Here is a 12,995-nt window from a genome sequence, read left to right as displayed (position 1 = left end):
AGACTGCTATAACAGGATCACCCAAAAAAGCATGTTGCAACGGAAAAAGGTGGGTTGTTTCCTACTCTAGTTTATCCATAAAAGGATGCATGAGTGTGTATAAAGAGGGAATGTGTCATGTGTGAGTCAAGATGGCAGATGACTGTGACATGCTGCTTTTAGTTCTATGGTGGGGGGGGCGGGTGCATAAATGAAATACTGTGAAAGATGCCACAATCACAAGCATAGCCAATATGACTAGAGGTACACGCTTCCACCTACACTGCCACAGCAGTGTGCCTCAGCCCTCACATGGAGGAGATAACCCCTGGAATGATGACATAGTTTCCATGTCCCGTCAATGCTTGACTTCTCTACCTAGATTGTCGACAAGAATATCCATTGGGACTTGCATGGAATTCACATAGATAACCCAAGCCATCAGACCGGAATGATTTTAGGTTTCTAAGAACCTACACCATATATCCCATTACCAATTCCCAGAGTCAGACAGTCCCTCTAATTCTATTTTCTGGTTACTGTGCCTATGGTAACAGTTCATAGAAAGATAAGGTTATCCCTCCAAAGCCAAAAATTAACTTAGACTTAACTTTCTAAAAGCCAAGAGTTGCGGCTAGCTTTCATTTCCACATCCACTGAAGGATATAGTTTGGATATAAAAAAAAATTGGAAGGTGTTCACCAAGATTAAGCTATTATCAGGGTAAAATTGCAATCTAATGTGCATTTTATGAGTTTTCGGCATAAAACTAAAAAACCAAAACAATTCTTAATGGGCCTGTGCTGTCCTAACCAACACCCTGCAACATCATATGATGATGGAAAGCCAAACGAGTACCCTGGAAAGATGAGATTATAAACATTAGGTTGATGGGATCTCTGATGACGAGAAAGGAGCAGACCTTATTGCAGCAATTATGAATACACTGGGGAATACATTGAATTCCACCTCATCACATTGGGAAGCAACCTGTCCATCAAATGACCAATCACGCATCAACGCTCTGTAGGATATACGTAGATTGTATGACTCTTTATTGGTCTGATCCAAAACATATGGAGTACTGATTTAGGAGGATTCCCATTAATTTCAGTGGGCTTGGGATGAGGTTGGAAAAGATGAGGATCAATATGAAATTTGAAAGGTGGATAAGGAACTGGTTAAAGGGGAGACAACAACGGGTCATACTGAAAGGTGAACTGTCAGGCTGGAAGGACGTTATTAGTGGAGTTCCTCAGGGATCGGTTTTGGGACCAATCTTATTTAATCTTTTTATTACTGACCTTGGCACAAAAAGTGGGAATGGGCTAATAAAGTTTGCGGATGACACAAAGCAGGGAGGTATTGCTAACACAGAGAAGGATTGGGATATCATACAGGAAGATCTGGATGACCTTGTAAACTGGAGTAATAGTAATAGGATGAAATTTAATAGTGAAAAGTGCAAGGTCATGCATTTAGGGATTAATAACAAGAATTATTGTTATAAGCTGGGGACACATCAGTTGGAAGTAACAGAGGAGGAGAAGGACCTCGGAGTATCGGTTGATCACAGGATGACGATGAGCCGCCAGTGTGATATGGCTGTGAAAAAAGCTAAGGCGGTTTTAGGATGCATCAGGCGAGGTATTTCCGCTAAAGATAAGGAGGTGTTAGTACAAGTACAAGGCACAGGTGAGACCTCATCTGTGCAGTTCTGGTCTCCCATGTTTAAGAAGGATGAATTCAAACTGGAACAGGTACAGAGAAGGGCTATTAGGATGATCTGAGGAATGGAAAACCTGTCTTATGAAAGGAGACTCAGAGCTTGGCTTGTTTAGCCTAATCAAAAGAAGGCTGAGGGGAAATATGATTGCTCTCTTCAAATATATCACAGGGATAAATACCAGGGAGGGAGAGGAATTATTTAAGCTTAGTACCAATGTGGACACAAGAACAAATGGATATAAACTGGACACTAGGAAGTTTGGACTTGAAATTAGATGAAGGTTTCTAACCATTAGAGGAGTGAAGTTCTGGAACAGCCTTCCAAGGGGAGTAGTGGGGCAAAAGACATATCTGGCTTCAAGACTAAGCTTGATAAGTTTATGGAGGGGATGGTATGATGGGATAGCCTAATTTTGGCAATTAATTGATCTTTGATTATTAGCAGGTAAATAGGCCCAATGGTCTGTGATGGGATGTTAGATGGGGTGGGATCTAAGTTACTACAGAGAATTCTTTCCTGGGTGTCTGGCTGGTGAGTCTTGCCCACATGCTCAGGGTTTAACTGATCGCCATATTTGGGGTCAGGAAAGAATTTTCCTCCAGGGAAGATTGGCAGAGGCCCTGGAGCTTTTTCGCCTTCCTCTGCAGTGTGGGGCACAGGTCACTTGCTGGAGGATTCTCTGCACCTTGAGGTCTTTAAACCACGAATTGAGGACTTCAGTAACTCAGACATACATTAGGGGTTTGTTACAGGAGTGGGTGGGTGAGATTCTGTGGCCTGCGTTGTGCAGGAGGTCAGACTAGATGATCATAATGATCCCTTCTGATGTTAAAGTCTATGAGGAAAAATGATGGCAAGGAAATTCCAGAGTTTTCAGAGTTAGAAAATTGGAATTTCATCCATATTATAATCATGATCTTCATAACTGGAAGGTGTTTTATGAAAGGGAAAGTAAGGCTAAAAATTTCAGATCCAATGGCAAACAAGGGACTTGGGACAAGCTGGATTCAGACACAAATAGATTGCTTTATCCTGCTGGCCAGTAGGTTCACCATGGAGATCAGAAATTGCTCGCTTTCTTTCATGATCCCTATTGAGTCACTCAGATGATAAAAGTCAAAGACAAAAACTTCAGACCTGACAGAACCTTTGCAACGCTCCCTGAGATTTGCTTCTTTTCCATGTCCTAGAAGTTAATGTCACTGAGTTTATGGATGATATTGTGTTTCATTTGTAACTGAATTTAACTGATTTAACACTGCCCACTCTAGAAAGTTGTGTGCGTTTCTTAGTGGTAGGGATGTTAAGTTTCAGCACTGGTCATAAATAATTCACTTTGACCAATAGAATAGTTAAAGGGATGGAAAGTGAAATTTGAATTAAATTAATTGAAATTGAAATTACAGTTAAATTGCATTTTATTACAGGCAAACGTAAGTTTAATGTGTTCCAGAAAATGTATTAAAATCTTACTGCTCTCTGCCTTGTCCTACCCAGGGACCAATAGAAGTTGGGACCCACCTGATACTCAAGGATTTCCCTGCTCCCATTCGTGAACTATTGTAGTGAATTACAATAATCACCAGAAACACTCCATTGGAAGATGTAGGGTTGGTTTTTCAAACGCACAGAACACTAGCCTAATGCAGCTGCCACTAAAGTCAATATTAAAACTCCAGTTGACTTTACTGGCAGTAGCATTAGGCCAATGCTCAGAGCTTTTAAAAATCACACACAATCTATGGGGCCATTACTGTATCAGACTGCTTAAAAGACAAAAGACGGGGGGGAGAAGAGGGTCCAGTGCATATTCTGGGTTGTTGGAAAGGGGGCTGGAGAGAATGTGCTAACTCCTTCCCTCATTGTTTTACACTAGCTTGTTCCCCTGTGTTCTTTTGGCACAACAGGGGAACATATGGACCCATACCACCCAATGTTAAACCATTCTGAAAGATATACAATGTAGATGAGAGAATGCTGCACTTACCAGCAGGCAAGAATGCAACTAACATTGCTATAAATGTTATATAACACCACTGATAGTTAATCATACAATAATAACTGGCTCCCAGAATGAAAACAAACTAAAGAGAATCTGGTAAGCATGAACTTTATCATTTTGTTCCCTAAGGGCAGGTCTACACTGCAGCCGGGATTGACGCTCTGAGATCGATCCACCGGTCGATTTAGTGGTTCTAGCAAAGACCTACCAAATCGACTGCAGATCGCTCTCCAGTGGACCCCTGTACTCTACCCTGACGAGAAGAGTAAGATAAGTTGATGGGAGATTTTGTCCCGTCAACCCCCAACAGTGTAGACCCCACGGTAATGCAGTAAGTTATTCACGTAGCTGGAGTTGCGTAGCGTAGGTCGACATAGTCTAAGTCATAGCATCTACATGTACTTCAGTTTCAATTAGGACTGGAATGTGATCTTACTTTGGAAATAGGATCCAGTAATAATGGATACCCTCTAATTCCACTGCTGCTTTGGGGAGACAAGATGGGTGAGGACAAATTTTGGAGCAACTTCTGTTGGTGAAAGATAAAAGCTTTCAAGCTACACAGAGCTCCTCCTCAAGTCTCGGTTGGTCCAATAAACGATATTACCTCACCTACCTTGTCTTTCTAAATATCCTGGGACCAACACTGCTACAATGCTACAGCAAACATTGCTGCTTTGGTCAGATCTATAACCAAAATGATCTATAGGGGCATGGTAGCAAATAAGCTGAGGCCAAGGAGTTAACTTTGTTACGTGACTACAGATTCTTGCCTTTATTTAATGCTCAGTGTAATTCTTTCATGATTTCCTAAAAGAATTTAAAACCACCTCTCAATGCCCCATGTGGCTACTTCATGTCTGTCTTTGTCAGTGTTTTCTCCAGCATAAAGTCAATAATAATTAAATTAGCGGTGGTCACCAACATTGCTGCAAACATATAAAAAGGGCAAAATCAAAATGTTAAATGACTAGAGACCTGACAGATGCAGGCAAGAAAGGGAAATTAAGTACCCATAAAGTCTTACAACGGAGAGAGAAGAAATAAATGGGTCTCACAACAGAAGCATTTGTAGATTTTTATTAGAAAGAGACATTAGCAGACAGTATCACAAAATAAAAAAAATAAAACAATTAACAGTGAAAACAAATTGGAAAACATAAAAACACGAACCAGCAGATTTCTTCTTTTAATTATTTTATATATCTATCTTACTGTATTGCTTGCAATGACATCACTCTAGTTTAATGATTTCTGATTTTCCACCATGTATGTATAAGACATAGGGTCATTTTGATGCTCAGGGAACAGGCTGATCTCTGGAACACAGCCTTCAATCATTCACATGATTTTCCTAGAATATCCTGAATTTTGCCATGTATTTAACTTTCACAAAATATTATGTTTTAAACATTTCACTGTTTCAGGGTGACTGCTTCCAAAACTGGCTGCAGAGTGTACAGAAATAACCTCATGTACTAGTGCTATCCGGAGCACAAGGAGCACACGCCATGAACAGGAAATCGAACAGATCCAACTCCACCAAGATACAGTGGTTTGAATAAAGGGATTTTTTTTTCGTTTACATCCTCTCATGTTTATCTTTGGAAATGCACAACTTTGAAAACAAGTTGGCAATTCTATAATCTTAAACAGTTGCCTTTTGTACCAACGTTAACAAACTAAAGATATTCACTACTTCAACTGAGCTATAATACTCCTTGACATTGCATCAGATTCAGAGCCTCCTGTTAGCACAATTAGTGGCAGATTAACAAGCAATGCAAAGGCCCAGATGTTGTTGTGAATAAAATTTTATTCATACTTGTCTCTGCGGTTAAATTCCATGTATGTGCTAGTATTGGTTAAATTTTCCTTGATGCAGTTGTCCATGCCTAGCAGTGAGTAAAATCATATTGATTTTTTTTTAAAAGTATCTTACTAACCCCAAGATGTTGTAAAAATAGGGCTATAAAAAAAACCAAGGACGTGGTCTGCAAATCCACTGAGGACATCCTCAGTCAGTATAAGCTGTCATAGCTCTATTTAAGTCAAGAGATGTGATGGATATAAAAAAATGTTACATCTTTCTCTATATAATTGTGTGGAATTTACATCCTGCTTCTGTTAATTGCCATGAACCACAATACAATGACCTAATAAATGGAGTTAATAGCTACCTTCTCCCAAATGGATTGCTTTAATTGAAAATTTTAACATCCAATCTCTTATTTCTTGTCTGTGCTATGACAGTTTGCCCTAGCTGAAGATATGCCCATTAGACCAGGTATATTGTTTAATACCATGGGCTGAATGGGAATACCCCGATAGTAAGCAATTTGCCCAGTAGAAGCATGTGTAATCTCAGACCTCAAAACTGTATTTTAAAATATAAATTCACAGAACCCTCCACCTTAACCAGTTTTTGGATTTTGTGTGTCACACAAAACACAAAGACAAGTCATGACCAGTGCAGACTTTGCTTTCTAAGACAAAATTTGATCATTTTTAAATTAATGGAGGACGTGTTTCCTCTGCATTCGTACTTTCAACTAGGAAAACTCCTAACTTTATTAAAAATATGTGCATATACATTTTAATATTTATTTCACAGCTAGAATAATTAAAGTCTGAGAACCATCGAATCTCCAATTTCAACTTAATGGTTAAATTGCAATAATGAAAGATTACTAAGGAATAAGAATAACCTTACAAATGTACATTCTCACACAGCATATTGCTTTGGGACTGAAATGGTTTGAAATATGAAATATTTCTACCACCTGCAAAATCAAATTATTCCAAAGCGACCAAATGTACTAATCCCCCTGCTGTATCATCTGCCTTATGATTTAAAAAAGGCAAGGATTTTGGTTAATACCAATGCAAACAGAGCCAAACTGCCACATACAGTTAAGATAAAACGCTAACAATACAAAAGGTCACTGGATTTATATTATTCTTCAGTATGGTTTGTTTCCTGGTGGCATGTTGAACATTTTACAGTAATTCCTAAGAAATGTAGACATTTTAAATGCAGGCCTCTGTTGTTTATCTATTTATGCAGTGGTTAAGGGATAGATTCGGAAATCCTTATTCACACTGGTCCCAGCTGTGAGCTGGCCTATGTATCCCCAACCACCCAGTACAGAGGAGTCAGCATCAGACAGCTACATGCTCTCTCCTACACTAGTAGATAGGGAGTCAGTCTGGTGTCGCTGCCCCTCACAGTGCACCAGTCAGCCAACGGAGTCAGCAGAGTGGAAGTAAGCAGTGCAAGGAAATGAACTAGCAAAGCCTGCTTCCCCATTTTCAGCAAGGGGAAAGTAGGGATTCAACTGAGACAATCCCAGTTTGGTCCGTGCTCTACTCCTGAAGCAGTGCAATAACGCGCTGTCCTTTATAAGGTGCCAGTCTTGTCCATTAAGCAACACCTTGTGCCACAACTAGTCACACTTATATCAAGAGGGCTACTTGTGGAGCAAACTTCTCTTCAATATGAGAAAAGGTGTCAAAATTTGGTTCTAAATGATAAAAACCATTTTCCCCACAATACACTATATCTGGCATGCTAAAAATATGGGCAGAAGAGTTAAATGTTTACAGAAAGATACTGATACTGTATGTCCATTCTTAAAGTGAAATGGCCTGTGGTATTGTAAGCAAACACATTTGATGCAAAGCAGAAAGTAAATCCGTTATTTCAAGACAGTTAAAATGAAATGAATACACATAATTTCAGTGCTTTAAATTCTTAAATGCTCCAAATATGCTGGAAAAAATAAGGAGTCTGTATGGAAACGTCGTACAGCATCCAGTCAACTGCATAGGGTTAGAAGTAGGGTGACCCTATTGCTAATTCTTCCGCCGCTTACTCCTGGGAAGTACTTGACCACTTTCTGGTGTTTTGGGGCGACGTGATTTTCGTTTGCTAGCTATCAGATCTGGAAAGCTGCTGTGAAAGAAAATAGAAAAGAAAATGCATTTTGTAATTGGTTCTAAATGTAATTAAAAACTGAATATTTCTACTAAGAATTATAAGCACCTGGCGCACACCCTTCCTCTATATTCTTTGGGAGAATAAAACACAATACTGCTTTAACTTATTTTGTCTGCTTCATTGCCACTGGTTCGTGAAAATAAGGTGGAAAACAGAGCTCTTGGTATCAGGTTCCTCTCTACAAATAGCATCAACCAAAAAGAACAGTTGTCAGTACAGAATGTCTCTTCTGCACCTAAGGGGGCAAAGCCCAGCCAGCCAGAGAGTATGAACATTTATTGTCGTGGAGTAAAGAGGACACCATAAACTGTTAAAATGTGGAGTGGCTGCTCTTCAAAAACATTTCAGTGAATTGACAGCTTAAGACTTCAGTTCAGTAAGCGACTTTCCAGGATGCCAATGTCATGTTTCATGCAAAGTATCAATTCTCTTGGGTACACAGACAGAACATAAAAGTGACAGGCTGGATCATGCAGAATTAATAAAAAAAGACTAAACCGCAGCCAGATTAATCCTTGAAATAATACTTTCCTGGGTCTCTAAAACTGTTCTCTAATTTTTTAAATACATTGACAAGATGTCCTAACCTCCTGTGGAGACAGTATGTCACTAAATGAGGCGTAAATGCCCAATCTGCCTGCCATTTAAATGATGCACCCCAAAATACTGATGTCTCAGCAAGACAGTCTCTGAAACTTTGCCTTCTAGCTTCCTAAGCAACTAATTTTCCTTGTGAAAAAGGGCTACATTCTTCTTACTCTAATATTGTAAAATTCCTACCTAATAAAATGACCATGTGCACATGTGTGTTTAAATTGGTGATGAAAGACCAATCTGCTCAGTTCCTCCCACACATCCACACCCGTCAATGTGTATTCAGACAGTGTCACGGAGTTGGAACACCTATGCTAAATCTTGTTGCTTCCGGTTGATGTTGATTTCCTTGCTCTAATCCCATTCCTGGCTCATTTTCTCACTGGCTGTAGCCAGTAAAACCAACAAAAATTTGGCTGCTGCCCTGGGTATGCTAGAGGGAGAAGGCTACACAGAGAGAAAGCTTCTGCTCAAATAAATGTGTTAGTCTCTAAGGCGCCACAAGTACTCCTGTTCTTTTATTTAAAGAGAAAGTGAGTGGCTTTTATGAGAAAGTGTCCCCCACGCTTTTGGGGGAGAAACTGTCTAGTCACCACCACCTGACCATCTTTCTCCCCGCCCCCAAAAAACATCTTGATAAAAGAATGGGTGCACAGCAAGGGGAATATTTTATATTCTGCCTTTTATTAAATATTTTTTTACAAAAATACATGGATTTGATTTTACAATAAATAACTTCTCATATGCCATGTTTTGATGTTAGCTGCATCATTTTGGGGCTCTAACCACAGTACAAGTTAAATTCCCTTATTTTAACTACCAGTTAACCTCCCTCCCCAACCCCCCAAAAAAGATCTCTAGCCTGTTGGCATCAGTAAAAATTTCCTATGGCTCACAAATAAAGAAAAAGATTATAGAACTGAGACTGAAGCACGATGTTCATCTTTAATCTGCAGTACAAGATATGTGTGTATAGTTTACAAAGGAAAATTCCACTGAAGCAGGATGTCAGCTATGGAGATATGTTTTAGAAAAGTTATTTAAAACCATAAACTGGATGGACTCTGTTTTCCAGGTCAGTTAGCTGACATTCTTGCTTTACAAGGCTCTGCTGCAGCTGAAATAAAATGTTTATTGCTTATTGAAATCACAACCATCAGGTACATTCTTGGTGTAACAAAATATTGGAAGAATAATACAGTTGCTCCCTTCAGTGTTTCTGAAGAAAAAGAGTAAAATTCTCTTCATTTTTATTTTGAAAGGTAACCCTCCGGTATCACGGCTAATGTTGACAAAGCAGTATAGGTAAGTTATTGAAAGAGGTCTACTTAAAATGGAACTCTTCCTGGCAATAAAGAGCTTGAGAGAAGTTACAAGTGATATTTATTTGCCATAGCTCCCTATTAAAAAAGGAACTTTTGGGGAGTTTTCTTGAGACAGACACCATTTGCCAGAGGATCTTCATACTTACGACCAATGGATTTTCCATCACCAGAAATCAAAGAAATAGGGTTTTTTTCCTTATTCACAGAGTTAATTAAAATTGAGTAGAATTTGGGTGCATTTAAATTAGGCAGTTAAATTGCCTCTCTCAGGCCTGGTCTACACTGGGGCGGGGGGAGTTGATCTAAGTTACACAACTTCAGCTACGTGAATAACATAGCTGAAGTCAACGTACTTAGATCTACTTATCACAGCGTCTTCACTGTGGTAAGTCGACAGCTGACGCTCCCCCATCGATGCCACCTGTGCCTCTCCCCCTGGTGGAGTACCGGAGTTGACGGGAGAGTGCTCGGCGGTTGAGTTATTGCATCTAGGCTAGACGCGATAAATCGACCCCCGCTGGATCGATCGCTGCCCGTGATCTAGCTGGTAATGTAGACAAGCCCTCAGACTAACAGCTTGGAATCCCATGTAGTGATGACATGAGTGATATAATGTTCACCAGTCCATAGCTATTACAATACCAGAATTCTCCACAAAAATACAGTCTGTTTTTACCATTTGCCAAAATTTGTCCAGGAAAAATAATCCAGCTAGCTAAACTGGGACTTTGCAACTGAAAGTAAAAATGGAAAAGTCTGAAGTGCCAATATAACCACCTCCAACAAGTGGAGTTTGACTGGAGCAACTCGTATTTCAGAGCCCAGCCCTGCATTGAAATGAGAGCAGAAGGGCCCCAGCACCTGCATGAAACCCCTGCAAAGTCACTGACTATGTCCCTGAACATTAAGGCGAACACTAGAATGTTCAGGATTTACAATGCTCCTTTGCTGGGTTTATGTGACCCTAAGAACCCCTGAACGCCCACAGGAAAATGGATCCCTGTTATGTAACTGGACCTAGGGCTGGCTCCAGGCACCAGCCCAGCAAGCAGGTGCTTGGAGCAGCCAGCAGAGAGGGGCAGCACGTCCGGCTCTTCAGCGGCAACTCCCTCGGTCCCTCTCGGAGCAAAGGGCCAGCCACCAAATTGCCACCGAAGACTGAAGTGATGGCGGTAGAGCTGATCAGGATCAGGATCGCGCCCCCTCCTCCCCCCCGCTTCTTCGGACGACAAAAACCCTGGAGCCAGCCCTGACTGGACCTGATCCTCAGCTGACCTAAACAAGCTGGTGTGTGCACTGTTCCTTTGGGGACAGTTTCTGAGAATGTCCAATGGCTAAAGGCTGGACACTGCAGGGGAATGCTTCAAGGGAACCCAGAGATTGGGGTGCACGTATTGTTAACCTGCAAGGTATGGTAAGGGTTAGCATTGCCCAGAGGAGAGTGTTTGCATGAAGAAGTGGTGGAAGCTGACAGCCAGATAAGCACAAGCAAAGCTTCCTCTTGCTGTAGGCAGTGGGGATAATAAGGTGACTCAGAGTCCTGAGCATCTCAAAAAAGCATCACAGCTTGATTAAATCCCACTCGGTTATCCAGAGAATGAAGCAAACAACAGAATGTACCTGATCCCATCCAAGCCCTTCCTGGCTCATGAAGCTGCAAACCTAAGAACTTTGAGAATTTGATTTCTGCATGCATGGGGGAAGTGAGGGAATCAAAACAGTGGCTACTGTTTCCCTCTTCCAGTCTTGCCCAAAATCCAATTCTGGCTGCTTTTGATCCTCAGCATGTTAGTGGAAGACAACATATTAGCTTTAATCCAGAAAAAAAAATTGGTACCTTTAAAAATTAATGAAATAAAATATTAACTATATATATACACACACACACACACACACACACACACACACACATTACATACACCCATCCCCTTCTCTGCTATGGCCTCACAGTCCTGCATCATTTAAATTCAATGCAAGTGGTGTGGTTGTATAGCGTGAAATATCTCATTACTGTAACACATTGCTAAAGGCAATTCCACGTTGAACTGAAACACATAAGCCAACTTATGAAAGTATTCGTAACACATCTAGGTTGCTGCAGCTCTTTTATAAGTTTGCCAAATTCCAAAAATGTCATTTTTGAAACATCAGCATCAGAGCTATTTTCAACTTATTCATAATACAAAATACGCCAGAGTGGTTTCTTTTGGTATCTATTTACCAGATTCTTGCAAATTAACCAGTTTCAGTCATAGAAACATTCAGTGCACGTGACATGCATCCAAAGGAAAGGGATATAAACCTTCATGCTTTAGTGCATTAGTCAACCTCTAATTATATGGACCCTGGATGGTATTCAGAGCACTTGCTGGTGGTCACATGATGCTGGTTTCACATCCTTTTTTCCAGATACTAATTATATTACATACATTAAATACTTTCTTAATGTTACTTTTCCTATAACCAATTGCCGTAGTTGCCACAGGATGTTATTTGATTGTAAACGAGAGGTGGTGTTTTATGCAGTCATGACGGGCAGAGGAGATTTTCCAGGAAACACTTTCTATTAGGAGGTGATCTGCATCATAGGAAAGTTTGGGAATAATTGTCCTTCCAATGCAGGATTGTTTCCTGAAGTACATTTATTAGTACTTTGCTGGGTCTAGATTGAAGTGTCATTTCCTCAGCTCAAGCAGATGGATCACGCTGGTGTGAAGTATTTTCTAATATTTACCTCACTATTTCTATCAAAACCCTGCTCTTGCACTACCCAAAATAATCTCTCTCCCTCCATAACATTTATATCTTTAAAGTTTTTGTAGACATTTAGTCACTGCTTAGCCAGGCAATTATTGTGGCAAATTAACTTCATTAATACTTGCTGTAGTCCCTTGATAATTTTTGTTGCTCCCTTCTGATATCCCTCTGATTTCTTAACATCTCTCTAGTAATGAGGACTCCAGAAATCAATTCAATATTCCAGATCATACCAGAACTGATTAGACACTGATTATTGCCTCCCTAATCCATTACAGAATGCCTCTGCCAAGCAGTATGGCAGCACAGATGGCCAAAATAATTTTGCTTTTCAGTATACATACTCTTGTCTAATATACTCTTCACTATCACACCCAAGTCTCTTTCAATTTTACTCGTTCCCAGCTTCCTCCCACTGAATCTGAAATGCACACACAGTATTATTAGTTTTCATTGTCTAAGATGAGTCTAACTTTGTTATTTTCCGCTCTCTAGGATGCTTTATATACCGTGGCCCAAAAAAGAAAAGTGTTCCAACATACGGCCCTCAAAACTGTAACAGTAGCCATTCCATGACGTAGTCAAGCATGTAGTCATCTATTTGCTGAA

At 40.2% G+C, this 12,995-nt stretch overlaps 1 protein-coding gene across 5 annotated transcripts in view; it reads right to left on the bottom strand.

Moving 5' to 3' along the window:
* Positions 1–4,791: 4,791 nt before the first annotated feature.
* RAD18 (RAD18 E3 ubiquitin protein ligase) overlaps positions 4,792–12,995 on the bottom strand; it is a 119,549-nt gene continuing 111,345 nt past the window's right edge. For 3 of the 5 annotated variants that reach the window (XM_039481658.1, XM_039481659.1, XM_039481663.1), the window contains one exon: positions 4,792–7,665. In XM_039481658.1, coding sequence (XP_039337592.1) covers positions 7,566–7,665 — 100 coding nt within the window. In that variant the 3' untranslated portion in view covers positions 4,792–7,565. The remainder of the gene's footprint in view (positions 7,666–12,995) is intronic. The other 2 variants (XM_039481660.1, XM_039481662.1) reach the window with 2 other exon arrangements.

Source organism: Mauremys reevesii, linkage group 7 (assembly GCF_016161935.1).
Source record: "Mauremys reevesii isolate NIE-2019 linkage group 7, ASM1616193v1, whole genome shotgun sequence".
NCBI lineage: Eukaryota > Metazoa > Chordata > Testudines > Geoemydidae > Mauremys > Mauremys reevesii.
This window is presented reverse-complemented; position numbering and strand designations above follow the sequence as displayed.